The 22,185-nt window shown below is 39.0% G+C and overlaps 1 protein-coding gene across 2 annotated transcripts in view; it reads left to right on the forward strand.

The window, feature by feature from the left end:
• LOC136237086 (uncharacterized) overlaps positions 1 to 22,185 on the forward strand; it is a 186,013-nt gene that overhangs the window by 91,110 nt on the left and 72,718 nt on the right. For both annotated transcript variants that reach the window (XM_066027363.1, XM_066027364.1), the window contains 2 exons: positions 5,842 to 5,944; positions 6,949 to 7,180. In XM_066027363.1, the coding sequence (XP_065883435.1) occupies positions 5,842 to 5,944; positions 6,949 to 7,180 (335 nt within the window). The remainder of the gene's footprint in view (positions 1 to 5,841; positions 5,945 to 6,948; positions 7,181 to 22,185) is intronic.

The following is a 22,185-nucleotide window of genomic DNA, read 5'->3' on the forward strand; positions in this document are numbered from 1 at the left end:
GTGCCAAATTTCAAGGCAATCGGATATGGCGTTCGAGTTTTATAGCAGTTTTTGTAAGTGCGCAACAAGAAAAAGAAAAATAAGAAGAAAAAAAACAAAGAAACTAAGCCAATTTTTGAAGTCGCATATCTCGGGAACGCGTGAAGCGATTTCGCTCAAATTTGGAACGTAGAGTGCTGCAGTTTGAGGGCATGTCCACAGCAAAAATCGTCTTATTTCATCAAGGCAGCATAGAGCTACGGAGGTGCGAAAATTGTGTTTTCTTTCTTCCTGTCAATATACTCACGGGTGTTACACGCCGGCTTCTTGGGCCGCACGACACACTACCGTGTGTCTTGATCATAGATAGTATATACTATCTATGATTACATCCGGTGACTCTGCCGCTTAAACTCATTGAGAAAACAGCCATACAATTCTGTTGGGTTCGTTTTAATGTTGAATAAATAAAGTAGCGCTATTAGTTTGGTGATGCTGTAAGCGGATCTGGTTGAATGGATTTCGTGACGTAAACAGTACACTTACGTAAACAGTGCACTTACGTAACACGTAAAACGTCATTAAACATTCCAGAGCTCAAACTTTTTTCACCAGACCCACTTTTTAGGGTCGGGCGCCGCGAAACTACTAATCGATAAGCACCGTGCAGAGAAATCTGCCACCTGGAGTCTTGCTTGATGCATAAACAGGTACTGCGTGCATATAGTATAGTGTAACTGTGCATAATATAGTGATTGTCCTCCACTAGAGTGTAGGCTGATTTTGTTTCACTTCCCATTTCGATTCTGGTTTTTATAACTATCCGCAGAGAAGGGTCACCCGCCAAAGTTGCATTCACGTGATACAGCGGTGTGAACTTGTATATGAATTTTCATTAATAATTGTTACAGCGGTTCTAAGAGACCTTGCGCGACAACAAAACAAGTGAAAATCACGTGCATAACAGTTCGTCCAATCAAATCAATTCATTTTTGAAGTTCAAACAATAATTACTGCACGTGACGTCTTGTTGCCGCGCAAGGTCTCTTAGAACCGCTGTACAGTATCTATATATGCGTTTAGCTACTGAGCTTGAGGTTATGATAGCGTCCAATGGTAAGTATATTTCAGTTGTAAGATGCACTCGTGTAATTGCGTGTGTGTGTGTTTTCTGATTTAAAATTTGCTAATTCACTGCATTTTCTCGGTGGGCAACTTTGCGCCTGTGTAGTTATTGTAGTGGGCGGTACCCGTACAAGGGGGTGACACACAGCACTCACTGTATAGTCTCGCGTGGCCAGACCACTTTTTTCCATGTATTGGGAGGGGAAAAAAGGGTCTGGTGCAACTCCAATAGCTGTTTACTTCTAAGCCGTCCCCAGACTCTGGGGACGCTAATTGAATAACATTGGCCGCAAAGGAGGCGCCATGACGTCAGTAAAACAATGAAATATTTGTACACTCCTGGTCCGGTTGTGAGTCTTGTTTCAAGATGCTATAAAAAAGACATTTAAAGGATAAACAAATCGAATCCATCTTGAGTTTACTTACTGACGTCATCAGTACCTCCTTTGTGGCCAATGTTATGTAGTCTCGCGTGGCCAGACCACTTTTTTCATATTGGCTGGGGAAAAAAGGGTCTGGTGCAACTCCAATAACTGTTTACTTCTGAGCCGTCCCCAGACACTGGGGACGCTAATTAAATAACATTGGCCGCAAAGGAGGCGCCGATGACGTCAGTAAGTAAATTCGAGATCTGTTTATCCTTTAAACGAATCCTAATTTGCTCCGATGTCTCTTTTATAGTGTCTTGAAAGATCATCCTCATCGTGTAACAAGGCCCACTACCGGAGCAGGAGTGTGGGAATACTTCATAGTTTTACTGACGTCATGGCACCTCCTTTGTGACCAATGTTATTCAATTAGCATCCCCGGAATCTGGGGACGGCTCAGAAGTAAACAGCTATTGGAGTTGCACCAGACCCTTTTTTTCCCCACCTAATACACGGAAAAAAGTGGTCTGGCCACGCGAGACTAAATGTTATGAGGACGCTCAGAAGTAAACAACTATTGGAGCCACCAGACCCTTTTTTCCCCACCCAATACACGGAAAAAAGTGGTCTGGCCACGTGAGACTACTCACTGTAGGTAGATCTGCGACCGCAGTCAAAGTCTTGACTGGCTGAAATTTCGCTTTGACCAGTGACCAAGAGACTTTTTCGATCGTTGACCAGTGACTTAGTGACGATATTTCAATACTTTTCGATTGTGGGTTGGAAATTTTTACCCTTGACCGTTGACTTGGCATGATTTTGGTTGCCTTTGACTTAGACTTTGACCGCAGTCACAGATCTACCTACAGTGAGTGCCTGTGTGTCACCCCCTTGCCATATGTAGTCTCATGTGGCCAGACTGCTTTTTCTGTGTGTTGGGTGGGAAAAGGGTCTGGTACAACTCCAATAACTGTTTACTTCTGATCCACCCCCAGACTCTGGGGAAGCTAATTGAATAACATTGGCTGCAAAAGAGGTGTCAATGATGTCAGTAAACCAATGATGAGGTGGAAATATTTGTACACTCCTGGTCCGGTTGTGAGTCTTGTTACATGATGAGTATGATCTTTCAAGATGCTACAAGAGAGACATTGGAGCAAATTTAGATTCATTTAAAGGATAAACAGATTGAAGCCATCTTGAGTTTACTTACTGACATTTTTGGCGCCTCTTTTGTGGCCAATGTTATTCGATTAGCATCCCCAATGTCTGGGGACAGCTCAGAAGTAAACAGCTATTAGAGTTGCACAAGACCCTTTTTTCCACTTAATACGTAAAAAAGCAGTCTGGCCATGCGAGACTAGTCTCGTGTGGCCACTTTGGTGTGTGGGCGTGTAAAGTAGGGTGTGGTACAATGACAATAAAAATTCTGTTCATGCTTTCACCAGTTTTCAGTGAACGTTGATTGGCTAAGCAGCCCTAGATTTCCCACCCACACACAAAAAAGAAAAGTAGTGGTCTGGCTATGCGAGAACCCTCATATCAGTGTAGACTACAACATGAGATTTCATCACGTGATCAAAATGACATAACTTCCAGGAAGTAGCCCTTTTGTGTACAGGTAGTATGGTGATATGTGCAGCTTCAGCCGACAGTCTTAAGATTATTGGCTATGCTTGGTTACCTATGGTGGTGTGGCCTCTATTGACACTCAGACTATAAGGCACCCACAAATATTTTAATACATGCCCCTGCCAAGATTAGTCCGGATTATTCTGCATTTTAATGACTTGTAGAGATGGCTGGTTGTTTTATGCTGTGCTCTTGGTTCATCTTTTTGCTGTTTCTCCAGGCCCACCACTATGAGTGTTTGTTGTATGATTGGTAAGCTTTGCCAATAAAACAGTAATTATCTACACACTTGGATGGCTTCGCGTTGCGTACTGCTTTTAGCCAAGGAAAATAACTGCTGTTTCCCGCCCTTGTCAGATAAATAATAGGGTTGATAATGTGGCTTGATCATTGGACAGTGTCCTCAAGATAGTTCAGTTGTATATCGGTGTATCGTATCGGTTTTTAGCAGCAATATCGGCTCCCACCGATATAGTAGAAATGTCTATATCGGCCACCGATACGATATGTATCGGTATATCGGTACACCTCTACTTTCAGATACAACATTACAAAAAGGCAAGACCGTACCCTCGATCTCACAGCTCATCAGTGGGTTTTACTGGAAGAGTTAGCTAAATTACTTGAAGCATTGGAATTAGCAACCATTTTCTTTGTACAGAAAAAAAAGTGTCAATATCTTGCATTTTGCCAATAATGCATAATGTGTTTACTAGCATGGACAGTGAGGAAGGTGATTGAGCAAGTATCATTGCATTCAAGACTGCTGTTAGAGAATCCATCATGAGAAGATGGAGCTTGGATGGAATTGTACCGGATTCACCACATGTGTTAGCTGCTGCGTTAGATCCTCGATTCAAGAGCTTGAATTTCTTACGGATGACGTAACAATCAGTCAGAGAAGAGCTATCACAATGGAAGGATGTTGATTGTAGAAACCCTACCTTTTAGTGTGGTGCTGTCAAAGAGAAGGAGCCATCTGAAACTCAACCTGCAAAAAAAGAAAAAAAAGCAGCATTGGATATGTTGTTATGAGATGACAATGACTCAGAGGGCTCTGAAAATGATACAGAACTTGAAGAATTTTTGCTTGAGAAGTCACTACCTCGTAATTCTGATGTAATGGTTTGGTGGAATATGAACGAGTACAGGTTTCGAAACTTGCTAAGGTTTACCTTGGCATACCTGCTACATCTGCCTCTTCAGAGAGATTGTTTTCTAAAGCAGGAATCATAACAGCTAAGCACCAAAATTGTTTAAAAGCCAAGAATGTAGGCGGATACAGGGGGGATCAAAGGGGGCTCTTGACCCCCTCCAAAAATTTTTAGTATACCAAGATCGAGATACTCTAATAGAGCAGTCACTCTAATAAAGCAGTCACACTAATAAAGCAGTCACAGTATTAGAGCAGTGTGTAGCGAGCTATGTAAGAATTTTTATGTATAGTTTATCAGTGATAGATGTGTAGTTGGTGAGGTGGGTAGCTATTGTCAGCTGGCTATGACTTTTTTTGGTCTCACCTTACCAAACCAGACAATGTGGTGCCTCAGTTCATTTTGACCCCCCTTCCATAAGCCTGGATCCACCACTGAATTCAAACATTTGTTTACTTTATTTATAGAATATTCGAATGTAGAAAATTGACATTTGTCCCAGCACTAGTTCCTAACCTATGGCCATTTATGACTGGATCTGTGACAACCCGGCACAATCATGCATTTTTCAAATTCCTGTTTATGTATAATCTACTTAGCCAAATGCATGCTCTGGCAAAGCTTCAGCCTGATAGAACACTCACCTAAACAACACCTTAGAAAGATCCCAATCACAAAAGAAGCCTTAGAAGTTAATTTGAAAGTATAGGTCCAATGGAAAATATGAAGTCAAATGGAACCAATGAAAATAAATTGAAATATGCCATTCTATTCATCTTATTGTTATTAAAAAACACAGCATGCAAACAATATCCTATCAATACTGGTAGAGCAGCCTGATCCAGAGAGTTGCAAAATCTGTCATAGAATTCTTACAGTTTGAAGCAGCACTGACTTCAGCAAAACATATGTGTTCAGAGATGTCACACCAACAGATTTGCAGAATGACTGGAACTGCTTAGACACACAACCAACGGAGCCAATCACAATTAGAATAACAAAGGTTTTCTTGTTCCACAAACATTTTAGCTCAAATTGGTGATCTTGATACTTATTTATCTTTTCATCCTTTTTTATGACAACTCTTGGATCTGCTTGAATTGAAATATCAATTAATGACACTGTATACAAAGACTTGTCAACAACAACAATATCAGGCTTCTTAGCATGTATAGTATGGTCTGTGTAGATGATGTAATCCCAAAGAATTTTAACCACAGAGTTTTTCACCAATTCATAGGTCTCCCCAAATCATACTTTCCACACAGATGCCAATGAACATTTGATGCCACTTTGTCATGTCGCAACTTGTATGAGCCACCAGTAAGCAAAGAGCACCCACTTACTAGGTGGGGGTATACGTAGGTATAACCTATTATAGGAAGTTCAGTGCCAAAATAAAACCTTTAGAGTGTTTAGAAAAGTATAACAGTGTCCAGCTAGGCAATAAAAAGCAACAGCATCAATAACAGCAACATCAGCATAATATATAAAGTTCACCTGTGGAATCACCTGTAGAAAACTTCTACAATTAATTTTAAAGGTGATCTTTTAGCATTAATAGTGTTATTCATGCTGTGCAGGTGATATGGTTGAGTATCATGAGAGCCTCAAGGAAAGTGGAAAAGAAGTATTTGTTTTACATGAGAGTTTGTTCTCAGAAGTTTCCAAAGCAGTTTGTCTCATGTGAGTGCTATATAACTAATTACGAATGAAAATTTTGATGTGCTATGTTGAAAACCTATTCCCTAGTTAATGCTCTAATTAATCAACTATGTACTTTTCATATCAATAATATGCATTATGAAATTGTTTGTTTTAGCTAATTTGTTTTTATTTTGTTAATTATCAATTTTTGTAATTTCATGTATTTTGTTCCCTCTTTGCAGCCAGCAATTTTTAATAGCAAAGAAATTTTTATTCAACATTTTCATCACACCCTCCATACCAGAATATAGTCCGTTCTACTGTTTACACTCTCATGAGAATGTAACAGGGTGGCTTGGTGACATGGCAACTTAATGTGATGCAATGAATTCATCTTATTGAGGTCTTGTATAAATGAAACATAGATCCCCAAAATATCCCATTTTCACCTAAACATTATGTTCCTTTCCTAGTATGTAGGCAGTTTACCCCTATTTGCATGATTCAATATAGGCCCCCTGCATTCACCGAATGTCTAATTCTGTCTGTAAGTATAACTTGGGTCAAGCAATCAAAATCATTAGTCCATTTATCTTCATGTTCAAATCCTACTGCTTTAGCGACGTGGCTAACTTTGGCTAGCTCTACCCGCCTGAAATAACATATTATGGATGTGTCTCTTTGAGCACTGGCACATTTCATTTTGCTCTGAAATTACAATTAAAGCAAAGAAAATTTTATTCTATGTGTGACTGCATAATTGAATAAGTAAATAAAGTAGAATGCCTGTGTAATACTGAAACTCCAGGGAATTTCTCTGCAAAGAATTGAAGGAAAGCACTGAGTTACAAATGTGTGAAGATCACCTAGCTTGTTTTCAGTTACATTTTATACCATAATGATCTGTTGCACTGTTACTCAGGCCATATGACATGCTACTATGTGTCTTAATTTTTATATTAATTTTATACATTGTGTTATCTGGTGGCTGAATTTTTAAATGCAGATTAGACATCAATATGCTTTTCTGTCTATTCCTCTAGAACTGTGGAGTGCGGCAGAGCGAAGGGTACTGGTTTTATAGGCCATCTTTCATTGGATGGTACACACACTGTTGTTTTGGTTACTACTCATTATATCATAAACACCATGGATATTGCAATAGCTTCCAGGTATACTTTTCAGTACTGTGGAGTACATCATGAAGTAAGAAAAGGAGTGATTGTGTGTGGTACCGAATTGTTTGACGGATGTAATGGTGTTCACAGGCTATTGGTAGGTTATGGAGTAGTACTAGTGTTCTTTTTGTTTTGATCGTAGTAGATCTTAAGTAATTGATGTAGTGTAATATTTAGCTTTTTTTGTGGGGTACTGTCCTTATTAAATTGCTGCAGTGGCATGCAATTGTTTGTGCATAAACGAATGCTAGAATTGAGCATTCAAATGTTTGAATGAAAAATTGCAGATTATTTGAATATTTCTAACATTTAAAACCCACAATCAAAATTTAAATTTATTGAATTTAATGAGAAAGACCTATTGTTGTGAGGATTCTATGCACCTAGTTATTTGTTGAAATACTCTTTGATATGGACAGTAAAGTGAGTGTAAACAGTAGTGAAGTACGTAGTAGTTTATCACTGTAATCAACCTCATACCTGGTGTGGTAGCCGTCACATGTAGTATTTTTGACTTCACATGCACCTGACTATAGACAACAGGCTGTTAACTAAGTGTAAACAATAGCAAAGTACATGTTAACAACTTGACACCTGGCGTGTGTTGTGTCCTGTACTATTTTCAGCTGCACGTGACCTAATTAGCGCCCGCATACAGGATTCTAATGTTATGAATTCGTATTCGAATGCTCCCAAACAATAAATATTTAAATTTCAGATCATTGAATTATGCACTAGCAATTGTACATGCAGAATATCTATACCATCCATGAATATTAGTGACTGTTCTATTAGAGTATTTTAGTGCAGAGTGACTGCTGTATTAGTTTAATAACCCTTTATTTCCTGCCCCATAGAAAATGCGGACAGAATAGGGCTTGATCTTTAGCATTTTTAAAAATATGCATTAAGCGATTTTGCATGACATTTTTAGATTTTCAGGAAGTGGCTATATGGTAACACCTAGAAATAGTAGTCAGGGTGGCTCTAAATAGCACTTGGATGAGAGAAGAGCTGAAACACGACATGGTTTACGCGTGCCTCAAAAACAATGCAAGTGAGTGATAGTGACAAAGAAGAAGGATATGGATTGTTTAGAGGCCAATTTCCACTGAATCTTCTCTCCCTGGTATCAAACCATCGAATGGGCTAGTTGTGGAAAGATTTTGCCGTCCGTTTATCTTACAGGAGGATGGATAAAATGATTGAAATACTTTATTGATTATTGTAAGCACACGCATGCTTTTATACTGTTGTAAAATCATTGTGGAAAGGTTTATCAACAATTATATTATTTCTACTTTTTACTCATACCTTACTGTTGCTGTGTATCAAGTTGGGTTTAGGAGGACCATTTTAAAAAATGTTCAGTTTTTATTTACAAGATCCATGTTGATCTTTTTCATGCCATCAATTGGAGAAATGCAGTAGCATTTTATAAATAGATTCTGTGGGTGCTAGAAGCCTAATTGAAAAGCCCACCTAGTCAAACAAGTGCTACTAGTGTGTGAGGACCTTTGAGAGAACAAATTCCATTGGTGAGGAGACATTTTTTTAAAAATGTGTCTGCAAAACTTGGGAAATAAAGGGTTAATTAGGAAAGATTCAGCAATGCTGCAAAGAAGCATTTTGGTGTAATAGACTAGTTAACTGTTGACGCTGAAAGGTATAATTTCATTGAAAACATAAACATTGTACAAGAGTTGAACAATAAAGAAGAGGTATACAAAGTATTATTTATTAAAGTGCATGACAGCATCTCTAAATCTGCAAGAATTCCACATATTAGTGTAAGCTTAATTTTACAGTAGAATGCAATAAGCGTAATGGGGGAAATATTTACAAAATTTTAAATATCTGTGATGTTTTTTGGCACTTGTTTCACATTGAATCAGAGGCATGTTCAGCAAACCCTTTCTGAAATTTTAACTTGTAGGCTTGCAGCAGGAACACCAGACTGTCATGGTTTAGTAGCACAAACATACAGAACAAATGGGAACAGGACAGGGCAATAGTACAGTATCATAGGAAATTTACATTGATTCCACTAAAGGGGATTAGGGGAGAACAAGGAAAAATCTTTATAAAGATTGACATACTCCAATAGAACAGTCAAAACTACTCTAATAGAATGTTAATAATAATGATGGAATGCTATTTTAAAATAGTAATATGAAACTTACAGTAGTAACTTGAAATTTAAAGAATAATGCAACTAAATCTTGTTAAGTCAATTGGAGAATTTGGTTGACTATTGTCAATGCCTAACCAGCCGTAAACAATAAAAATTGCCATATATGACTGGATTTTGGGAAAACAATCCAAATCGAACATTAGAAGTTTTGAGATAAACAGTTTTAAAGAATTCAAGTCAGCATAACTTGCCAAGGATAGCAAGTACACGTATGAAATTTGCACAAGAAATGCATCGATCTACAGTATTACCTTTCATACCAACTTGTAGCTGCTTGTAGAGTTTCCCACCAAATAAAATAGAAAATCTGAGCAGTTGGACAAGCAAAGTAGTGTCATAAGGGGAGGAAGGTTGTGGCAGGTGGGAAATAGATAGACTTCAAAATGGAGGTAGACCACGATTGAAGTCCAGACACAAGATTACAGGGCTGTGCTGGCTTATTAGTGGCTAATATGCAGAAACTCTCAAGGTGACGGAAACAAGGAATCTTATTATGTTAACCTAAAAGCTCCATTCAACTTATTTTTCTTGCCTCACTGAAGGAGATAGCTGTTTTAACTGTAAAGTGTGTGTCCCTTTATTTTGCCTTATTTTAATGGTTATCACATTGTGTCCACACAGTTTTCAATGACTGATGGAAATACTGGTAATGTCTGTAATGTCGTACATAGTGCATTGAACGGAGTAGAAAAAGAGCTGATATAAGCTATGAATTCTTTGAAAGAAGCCAGCCACTAGCACTATTAGTACAGTGGAAATGGCAGTAAGCCACAAAATAAGATTCATTGAAGCCCTGTTATCCTTGTCACAAAACCAGTTGATGAGATTAGCAAAATATACCTAAAACAAAAACAGCCTTGAGGCTGTAAAAAAAGGGCACTGCCAAGTAAAGTAGGATCAATCTAACAAGCTTATTCAACACGAGTGGTAAGAACAAGCACCGATGCCAGGTTGCGGCCAAGTAGATTGTAATATTGCCATGATCATTCTTGGTAAGAACAAGGACTGATATCAAGTTGCGGCCAAGTGAATGCAGTATTTCCCATTCTCTTTGAGCAAATACACATGCAACTGTCATTAAATTGTCTTTTGGCCACTTTTTAAAATCACACACTACAAAAAAAAAAAAAAACCGGCCAAATGACAATTTAATAACAGTTGCATATGTCTGCTCTAGTGTTATTATATAGCTATAGCTAGATACAAAGAGAATGGGTAATACTTGGCCGCAACTTGATATCAGTCCTTGTTGTTACCAACTGTTTTACAGATTGATCAAGGTAATATTCCAATCTACTTGGCTGCAACTTGATATCAGTCCTTGTTCTTATCCAGTCTTGTTGAATAAGTTTGTTTGATTGATCCTACTTTGCTTGGCAGCGCCCTTTATTTACAGCCCCAAGGCTGTTTTTGTTTTAGGATATCACACATTTTTGTAACTGAGTAATATCAATCAACACAAAAAAAAATTTATGCATAAAGCTAATAGTTTCATACAAGATTATCACAACAGCTTCAACAGTTATTGTGCGTATTGCATCATAGCGTGGGACATGAAGTGGCAAAACCATAGTGGTGCAGGTACTTGTCAGTGTTGCAACCTCAATATTGTATGGCTTCTGGCCACCATTAAAGCCATCAGTGAACAGATTGAGTAAAGGCCATTTCCCAGCAGATGAGAATGTGCCCCAAACTTCTTATTACTTTATAACATACTGGATTGTGCCTTGAAATGCACAAAAAAAAGCCGTGTTGTGGATTGCGTTAGCTACTTCAGACCCATAGTTAAATAACAACTGAATAACAACCACAAGAATAGCATGCGATAGCAAGTTCACCACACTGATTCACCTAGTGTTGAATGGCTGCATTCACCAAGTTCACTGACTGTAAATAAATACTACTGTAGTTAGAGGTATCTTAAATGTAAGATAGGGTTCTAAAAGACCGCAAAAGAAATCAGCAATTAGCGTAGGCAACGTTATTATCTTATGAGTGCGCTTATGGAAATTAACTCGCCACTTCCCAGGAAAATGGCAGGTCATAATCGAGCGAAACTACTCCATATGTTTATTTACATATCAAAGATTGTCCCATGAAGCTCAAGAGTAAATGAATCAAACTTCGAGAAAATCACTTATGGTGGCTCTTGCAAGAGAGGTGGAGTTCCAAGATTTCTACTGAAGAAACTTAACTAGCCAAAGAACTTGTGATAGTAAATCCAAGGCTGTCGAACTAACACAGTCTAAAATCAAGACACACGGTAGTGTGTCGTGCGGCCCAAGAAACCGGCGTGCCACCCGTGAGTATATTAACAGGAAGAAAGAAAATGCAATTTTCACACCTATGTAGCTCTGTGATCCCTTATCAGATTGGAACCAAATTTGCTAGAGAGGTGCCGGCCAGTAGGGGAGTCTACACACCAAATTTGAAGAAAATCGCTCCAGCCATTTCCGAGATACGAGCGAACAAAATTTCGTTTAATTTCTTCATTTTTCTTCTTTATTTCGCACACTTCGCAAAATCCGCCATAAAACACGAATACGTGCTCGGATCGGGCTGAAATTTGGCACACTTGAAGGGCTCATTAATGCGGATCTCTGTACCAACTTTGGTAGGAATCCGATGAACATTCACGGAGTTATGACCGATTATTTGCATAAAATAAGGTCGAAGGTCTGTCACGCCTACAGGGTAAACTCCTTTGAGGAATCAGTTGAAAATTGATATGTAGATGGAGCAACCATCGTAGGAGTGCCTTTTTGTGGTTTGAAAGGAATCAGGATAAAGACCATGGAGATATGACACAAAACCCGATCTGTGTCAAAATTACGCGATCGATTTTTATGAATAAAACAACTATTAATTTTCGTGTCTACCAGGCAAACCGCTTAGAGCAACGAGCTGAAAATCAGTATGTAGCTGGTATAACCATCATAGAAAGTCCTTGCAGTAGTACAGAAGAATCGGATTACAAACCACTGAGTTATGATTCGAAAGACAACTACGTGTAACAAATGTGAGATCGAGATACTCTAATAGAACAGTCACCCTAATAAAGTATTCAGCTGCATTTATAATTTACTCAATTATATTACATTGCAAGTTATTCTGTAGGGAATTCAGCTACAAACAAGTCATACATTCTGGCTATTGAACGGTCAGTTGATCCTCTGATTATAGAGCTGCGACATTCTATTTTAGCTAACAGATCCGATATCTCTTCCACTGTCCTTGACTGTTTATCTGCTGCTAAGGCTTCAGTTGCCAACATTCACTCTGCAATTTTCAAGAACCATGCTCGTCACAACTTACGTTCTGCTAACATTGAATATTGGAAATCAAAACTGGAACCATTAACTGTTCAAAATAAATTTTTAGATATTGTAACTCTGGAGCAAGCTTGCCCTCTGTGGAAGAGATTGATGTATGGCCTCCCTGAAAAACAGCAGTCCTTCCTGCTACGTGCTGGTTGTGACACTCTACCAACCCCTATGAACCTGGCCAGATGGAACATCATTACTGATCCTAGATGTGCTCTTTGTCAAGCTCCTCAACCCACAACAAACCATATTTTGACTGGCTGTCCTGCTGCTCTAGATCAAGGCAGGTATACCTGGAGACATGATTCAGTTTTACAGGTCCTTGTTCATGGGCTCCAACAGCATTTACCTGAAACATTCAAACTTTACGCTGACCTTCCAGGTTATCTAGCTAGTTCCAGCCCCCCTAGTACCATCCCAACCAATCTTTCCTCCACCCTCAGCAGGCCTGACTTGGTATTGGTTTCTAATGATTCCATTTGTTTGTTCGAATTGACAGTACCAACTAATACCCAGCAACATCTTCTTGCTGCTAGAGCTAGAAAGGAAGATCGATATAGCTCCTTGCAATATGACCTCCAGCTTTCTGGGTTAACTGTCAATCTTGTTCCAATTGAAATTGGTTGTTTAGGCCACTTTTTGTCAGAAACAATTGCTCAAATGGCTGCTGCTTGTGGAGTGCCAAAGAAAACCATAAGATCCTTGTTTGAGCAGGCAGCTCGCATTGCTGTGTCCTGTTCTTACAGAATTTTTAATTCTAGAGCCTCCCCGGGCTGGGATCTTTTAGACCACCTTAGGTAACTTAAAGTATTACATATATGTAGATATAGTTTTTTTTTTTTTGTGTATTGTAATTTAATTTACCTTTAGTTAATGTAAGTCTTGCCAGGGCTCCTGTACTGATCCATCAGCACATGGTACCCCTGTGTCTAGCCCCCTGTATGCTTGTAATGTATATTTTGTCTTAATCATTAAGACGTTTATTCTCTTCTCTCTCTCTCTCTCACCCTGTAGTCAGATCAGCCAGAAGAAGGTACCTAATAGAGAGTTCAGCTACAAAGAAACCATCATGTAGAGAGTTCAGCTCAAACAAATTGCCCTATAGAGAGATCAGCTAGAAGAAGTTACCTTATAGAGAGTTCAGTTACAAAGAAACAATCATGCAAAGAGTTCAGCTGCAAACAAATAACCCAGTAGAAAGTTCCGCTATGAACAGATCACACTATAGAGAGTTCAGTTAGAAACAAGTCATCTTGTAGAGAGATCAGCTAGAAGTCACATTGTAGAGAGTTCAGCTACAAAGAAACTACCATGTAGAGAGTTCGGCTGCAAACAAATCACCCTGTAGAGAACTCAGCTACAAACAAATATGCCCTGTAGAAAGATCAGCTAGAAGAAGTTACCTTGTAGGGAGTTCAGCTACGAACAAATCACCCTGTAGAAAGATCAGCTAGAAGAAGTTACCTTGTAGAGAATTCAGCTACAAAGAAACCACCATGTAGAGAGTTCAGCTGCAAACAAATCGCCTGTAGAGAGTTCAGCTAGAAACAAGTCACCCTGTAGAGAGATCAGCTAGAAACAAGTCACCCTGTAGAGAGTTCAGCTAGAAGAAGTCACATTGTAGAGAGTTCAGCTACAAAGAAACTACCATGTAGAGAGTTCAGCTGCAAACAAATCACCCTGTAGAGAACTCAGCTACAAACAAATATGCCCTGTAGAGAGATCAGCTAGAAGAAGTTGCCTTGTAGGGAGTTCAGCTATGAACAGATCACCCTGTAGAGAGTTCAGCGACAAACAAATCACCCTGTAGAGAGTTCAGTTACAAAGAAACCACCATGTAGAGAGTTCAGCTGCAAAAAAATCAATCACTCTGTAGAGAGTTCAGCTACAAAGAAACCTCCATGTAGAGAGTTCAGCTGCAAACAAATCACCTGTAGAGAGTTCAGCTAGAAACAAGTCACCCTGTAGAGAGATCAGCTATAAACAAGTCACCCTGTAGAGAGTTCAGCTAGAAGAAGTCACATTGTAGAGAGTTCAGCTACAAAGAAACTACCGTGCAGAGAGTTCAGCTGCAAACAAATCACCCTGTAGAAAGTTCAGCTATGAACAGATCACCCTGTAGAAAGATCAACTAGAAACAAGTCACCCTGTAGAGAGTTCAGCTAGAAGAAGTTACCTTGTAGAGAGTTCAGCTACAAAGAAACCACCATGTAGAGAGTTCAGCTGCAAATAAATCACCCAGTAGAAAGTTCAGCTATGAACAGATCACCCTGTTGAGAGTTCAGTTAGAAACAAGTCATACTGTAGAGAGGTCACCTAGAAGTATCACCTTGTAGAGAGTTCAGTTGCAAACAAATCACCTGTAGAGAGTTCAGCTACAAAGAAATTATCATGTAGAGAGTTCAGCTGCAAACACATCATCCTGTAGAGAGTTCAGCTATGAAAAGATCACCCTGTAGAGAGTTCAGCTATAAGAAGTCACCTTTTAGAGAGTTCAGCAACAAAGCAACCACCATGTAGAGAGTTCAGCTGCAAACAAATCACCCTGTAGAGAATTCAGCTACAAACAAATCTCCCTGTAGAGAGACCAGCTAGAAACAAGTCACCCTGTAGACAGATCAGCTAGAAGAAGTTACCTTGTAGAGAGTTCAGCTGCAAACAAATCACCCTGTAGAGAATTCAACTACAAACAGATAACCCTGCAGAGAGTTCAGCTAGAGTCAAGTCACCCTGTAGAGAGAATCCTGTAAAGAGTTCATCTACGTACAAGCAGATCACCCTGTAGAGAGTTCAGCTACATTTCTCAAGTCACCCAGTAGAGAGATCAGCCGCAAATTATCCTGTGGGGATTAATTGACATGTAATAAATATATGCAAGAGTTCATAATAACATAATGAACTCTTGATATATGCATTATATATATAATTTGTACATTTACTAATAAAATCAGAATGAGTTAAAGTATATATAAAATCTGCTTCATCTTTTTCTTTTTCTTTTGGTAAAGAAAAAAAGATAGGTTTAAAAAGTCCCAAAGCTGGCCATAGGCCGGCTTTGGGGTATACAAATACAAAAAGAAGTGGAATCTAATCAAAAAACAGCCAAACTGTAAAAAAAGGAGTGCGGCCCTTGAAAAGGCTATGGTGAAAAAAGATGTGAAATCCAAGGTGGCGGCCAAGAAATGGCTGTGATGGTAGGTTAATGGTAAAAATTTTAATAACGACAATTCAGGTGAATTTGGTGCCGCTTGGTGCCGCTTGACCAAGCGGCACCAAATTCACCTGAATTGTCGTTATTAAAATTTTTACCATTAACCTACCATCACAGCCATTTCTTGGCCGCCACCTTGGATTTCACATCTTTTTTCACCATAGCCTTTTCAAGGGCCGCACTCCTTTTTTTACAGCTTGGCTGTTTTTGATTAGATATAAGCATCAAAAAATGGGTGGCTCGCTCTAGCGAGTATGCAAAGGAGAAGAAGAATACGACGTTTTCCATGTGGCATTACTAAAATATAACAGGGATTACTTGCTTGTAATATGCTTATATAACAACATACCAAAGGTTTTTTTTGTTGTATTGCAAATTTTTTTTTTACAGAAGAATATTTTAAGGGTAGGTTTTAGGTGTACGTTCTATTAGAGTTAGTCGTTTGTGTAAATAACTCACTTGAGTAGTTGCGCACCCTACTTTCCTTGGATGCGCAACTCATTACCGTGAGTCTTGATTGATTTCTGTAATAGCGTTGTGACAGCAGTGGTTGATTGAGGGATACAATACAATATGAGTGGTTTCTGGTCTTTTCCAAGTGTTGTATAGAAATGCTGCTGCACAAGTATGGGCACACAACTGTATTGTAGCAACTTTCTATTGTCAATGAAGATCCACTCCTGATTGCCCAGTACCTAATCTTAAGATTGTCAGTATTCTCTCTTCGGCATAGCTGTATCTTTCTCACAGCCTGTAGCAATGACTTTCGCAGCTGCTATTATATTCACAAATAAAGAATGTTGCACAAATACATAAGACATCAGGAATACAGCTAAATGTTATCCAATATATAATTTCCAGTATATTGAGTTACAACAATTCCGTATCTTGATATATACATAGTCATAATCATTGTCATCCTGTCTTGCCATAAGTGCATGCCTTCATAAAACCGCACATGATATCCCAATGTACAAGCAATTTGTTACACCTTACCTATGGAGATAGTACATTTTTCAAATGCATTACAATTCTTCAATATGGATTAAAAGTCTCACCAAGTGAGCTATATCAAAATTAATTTTAACTGTTAAATGGTCTGCATCAAAATCAAGGTTGTAGTTTTGTTAATATATTTGTGTGTAACATGAAAAGTTAAACAAGTCAGTCAGCATACTGCAGACCTGCAGGATTGGAAGCCCTGACACAGGATTGGAAGGCGAAATTCCAGAACTTTGCCCTATAACCAGACATTAAACCACTCAGGCCATCATCGTTTCTGTGTGGGAGATGTAAAGAAAGTATAGAGCTAATAAATTTAGAATGTGTCAGTGCACTGTACAGAAAATGGTGCATGTAGGTTACTAGGAAGTATAACTAACTGAAAAGGTATGAAAGTATAGCCATCACAATCACTTCAGTTGTCATCTCACTTGAACTAGATATGCTTTACTGGTGTGCACAAATTATTCAAAATGCGCAACACAATTTATAAACTGCACAAATTCAAAAATTGCGCCTAACACCGGTAATATTGGAATGAGTGTATTGCTATGAGGAAAGCCAGACATCAGGTCTTGGCATTTAATTAAGTAATGTGTTAATGGTTTGGATGTGACCAACAATGCCAGCAGCTGTGAGGTTTCAGGTTACAACCTAGTGCCAGCCTACTTGTATCAACTGTATGTATAATAAATGTTAGTAAAGGTGTTTTCACACTTGATGAGAATTAAATGCGGATTAGCTCTAGTTACATTGTAACCAAATTGATGGTGTTTCACACTTACAAAACTAAACCACATTGGATGATGACATTCAGTAGATCGCGTGATAACCATTGCATCAATAATTATCACACAATAACAGCATCATTAACATGTGATAAGTGTTAAATGACGATGGATTACGTGGCAGTGTGTTTAGCATTGTTCTTGCTTTAGAAATATGAAGCCCTTTGTAAAAGATATGTGTACATTTGGCAAGGGAGGCATTAACTACTGTAAAATATAATTTTGATTACTTGAATACACTTGACCTGTTTCTGGAAACCTTAGAAACCCCCTAGATCCGCCCCTGAAAACATTGGTACAGTGGAACAGAAAGGTGGAACGAAGAAGACAGATGCGAAGGCAAGTTCATCGATCCTCAGATTTATTTATTTATTATACTGGACAGCCAGTAATTGCTGATGTGTCCAGGGGGACCAGCCCCAAGAAAAATCAAATACACACGTACAGATTGTGTATCAAAAAGGATTTTACTCAGTTCTGTTACAAGCTGTGGTGGACTCGCAGGGTCTGTTCATCGATGTAAGTATAGGGTGGCCAGGCAAAGTACACGATGCTCATGTACTTGCAAGTTCATCATTTTGCAATAAATATAACAGAGGAATGTGCTTTCTTGACTGGACTAAATGTATTAATGATGTTGACATTCCATTGCTGATTCTGGGAGATCCTACTTATCTTCTACCATGGTTGATGAAGCCTTACCCAGACACTGGCAACTTAACAAAGCAACAACAGCACTACAACTATCGCCAAAGCAGAGCAAGAATGGTGGTAGAAAATGCCTTCGGTAGAATTAAGGGATGGTGGAGGTATCTATTGAAAAGGATGATCAAGACTCACGGTAGTGAGTCGCGAGGCCAAGAAGCACAAAGCGCGTGCCCACAAAATAATAAACACGCGACCACTACTGTGAGTCATTTACATGAGGGTTACATGAGGGATCGATTACACAATCTTTTAAAATCCGCATGGCGAAATCTCAGCCTTACTAAAAGATTCCGCCTCGAAACCAAGGGCATGTAACCTTTGTATAATGAGTAACTACTACACGAAAAGTCAGGTGAATTGTTGGAGTAGTTTGTTCCATCGCCCATCCATTTATAATGCATTAATTAAATTATTTATTCAAATGTGCATTGTTCTTTTTTTCATTTTCTTCATCATCGCATCCCATTGGAGCGATTTTCTTTCAACCATGAAGTTGTATTGTAAAAAGGCTGCGGCTATCAGGGGCTTTTTACATAATGTATCTGTACATTTAATTTCGCTAAGAGTTGTTCGTTGGTTTATGAGATCGCTTTTGTGCTCTTTGAAGATTCGAACTTGCCGCCATGACGTCGAGATGTGAGGTGCCCGCTTCAATTCCCAAACCCAAAACAGTGTGAAAGTGGTTAGCCATAGCGAGCTGGCTGATTTCATTGTGCTATCAACTCTTGGTTTAATTGTGAGTCCAGTCACTGATTTGTTTTAAATTCGCCATGGTATGCCTCCACTGACTCGTTATAGCGTGACTCCGCGGCCCATGCAGGGCCGTACATAGCTATAGCCAGCTGTTTCATACCCGCTGTAGTGATGTAGTTGAAGTAACTTACTGCTACATTACCCGTGCACGTCTGTAATCCCGCCCCAGCCCTTCAGTGCCTGTGAAATTTCAGTGTTCACTTAAAAGCTCTTCAGTGCCTGTGAAATTTCAGTGTTCACTTAAAAGCCAGCATCAGCGCATCACCTTTCAGTAACCCACAATTATAGACCGAAACTCTTTAATGATAGCATAAATATACTGTAGTAGTAAACATTTACATTATGATGATCCCATAAATTAAAAAAAAATGGCTACAATAGCACAAGAAGCCAGATACACTAGCGTTTGACTATGAAGTACCACCAAGAGTTCATAATATAGTAGTGGGGTCTTGGTAGCTACCACATATTAATTTTTCTTCACCATTTACGTGATTTGTCCATTGACCATAAACTCACCCGCCAACAGTCACAACATCAGTATCCACCCTGCACATACAGAAAGGGATACAGTATGGTAAGGCACAGCAACTAAAACCATGTAATCAAAAAATATAGTCAGACTAACATGTCAACAAACACTTAATTCCACTGTTATGATTATTGTTAAAGTGAGCATCCCACATAGCCATTCCCAAGATGTATTCAGCATACTGCAGCAGTTGATGACCAATTTTGGAATATAATACTTGACTTGTTTTGTGGTTCTCACCTACATTATTGACATAACAATTTTTGTTGCTAGGAGACATATAAACTAGGAGGGACTAATGGTTATAGCATAATGGTAAACAAGTTACACAACAGCAAAGGAAATTTTAATTAAACTAGCAGTGATTGGATAGTTGATAGATAAAAGTAGAAGACAATTTGTAGTATTTCCAGTCCTGATTGTTTGAGAATAAGCATATTAGCTGCTATAAGCATGAAAAAAGCAAGACAGACTAAATTTTAACATGTAAACTCATTATGCACCTACCAATGTGTTCCCCCCTTGGATGTAATGCCTATAAGTGGGGCTTTACAAGGCGAATTGACATGAAACTGCTGCTTCACTATGGGGCATTTGACAATCATTCATTAAACACCCAAGTATTTTTTCTATGCTATGTCAAATCCCCCACATTGCGAGTGGAGCCAATGGTGTGGTTTAGACACAATAGGTTTGTCCTACCATGGGGCATTTAACATTCGGTTGTGCCCACTATAGCCCTATATATGCCTGAGGGGGAGGGAGGGGTTAGTAGGGTAATACATTGATATGTGCATTATATATAATATGGTGCATCTACTGGGGTAAGTAGATTAAGCCTGTACCTTGCAGGCCTAAGCATGTTCCTCTCCTGCTTTAAAAAATAATCTTTTATTGCCTTCCCCTAACTGGAGTTTGCCTGACACCTTCAACATCACAAAAAGCTGTCTAAAATGGTTAATTTAGCTTTGACCATTGGCAAACTACAACACTCAATAATTATATCAGAGTATACATAACTCTATATATCTGCCTAGTTACTATATAGTAGGGTCCATGGTTGTCTCAGATCTGCTTATATTATTATCACATCAATCAATCGATGCATATAGTAATTACGGCCTACTGTATGTACGCATTGAGCTGAACCCTCAAAAATATTAACTCATTTGTAGTATTGACTTACCCGCTAATCATTCAAATGCCTGACACACTATTTATAGCCAAAGTTTTCACCATACATTATAGGAAGCCATAAAAGTATATAGCCTATTAACCTTTCCTGAACTGTTGGTGGAAGCACTTGTTTGCTCTTGACATCTTTGTTGTCATCACCAACCATCTTGGTTGGTTGAAATGTTGAGAAAATATCCTCTTTCATTTTTAACTGTTTTCTCAGGGTTCAGCTCAACTTGTTCATGGTCTGACCCACGCAGCTAAAACAAGCCAGCTACGAGGCTCTGGCAAGGGGGTATCACGTCGGCTCACACTGTAGGTAGATCTGCGACCGCGATCAAAGTCTTGACCAATTTTCACCTTGGCCTTTGACTTGCAGCATTTATCATCGTGACTTGAGCATTTCTTGTTGAACTTTTGACCTCCACTTATTTCTCTATTTTCCTATACGCACCTGCACTTGTAACCTAGTATGATAATTTCTTAGTGCGTGCTACCAGCAGCTGGGAGAGAAAAATCATTATAATTACGGCGAGATGCCTGTTGGAGCTTTAAAACATCTTGGAGATCCTTACTTCTTGTGAGTTACGTATAATTCCGTAAACTTGATAGTAGCTACGTATAGTTTTCGATTGTGGGTTTCAAATCTTCCGTATCGTCTTGACCCACTGTAAGAGCTATTTTGTGGCCTTGACCGTTGACTTAGAGTTTGACCGCGGTCGCAGATTGACCTACAGTAAGAGCCTGAGTGACACCCCCTTGCTCTGGCCTACATGCACAAGCATAGTATATAATCCCAGGAAGCTACCATGGCATGGGAGATTCCTGTCTAAAAATACGACGGTAATTATATAGCCGTTTACAATGACTTAACTATACATGAACTTACCCGGAAATTTGCTGGGAGAATAGTATGATGCATTCAGTGCCGTCAGGTTTCATGTCCATTCCGAGGCATACATTCAGCAACAACTCGCAGCTGATTCGGCTCCACTTGTCACCCACAGATTTCGACTGCACTAGTTATATCACCAACCCACTGCTTCAGCAAGAACAGTTAAGACTGTAGCCTTGACTTTGCCGGTTCTTATCTTACGTGAAACATCACGTGGGATATCACGTGAGTCCTTGTGGGAATTTGAACACTAGGCGACCGCAGGAGCCATACCAACAGTGTGACCTTCACACTTCTGGATTTACAGTGTATGTAATATAATACCTAGCTGTATGTTCTCTAGTCAACAAAAAGTAGTGATATCCTGTGCCAAAAACAGCCCAGCTGTAAAAAAAGCGAGGCCAAGAATGCACAAGTACATGTTCATGGAGTAACCAAAAGACACAATATCAAAATCTGGCCAAGAAAGCATTTACAGTATAGGCACTTTTGTGCATTCATTTTCTATATGCTTCACATT

Source organism: Dysidea avara, chromosome 10 (assembly GCF_963678975.1).
Source record: "Dysidea avara chromosome 10, odDysAvar1.4, whole genome shotgun sequence".
NCBI classification, from domain to species: Eukaryota; Metazoa; Porifera; class Demospongiae; order Dictyoceratida; family Dysideidae; genus Dysidea; species Dysidea avara.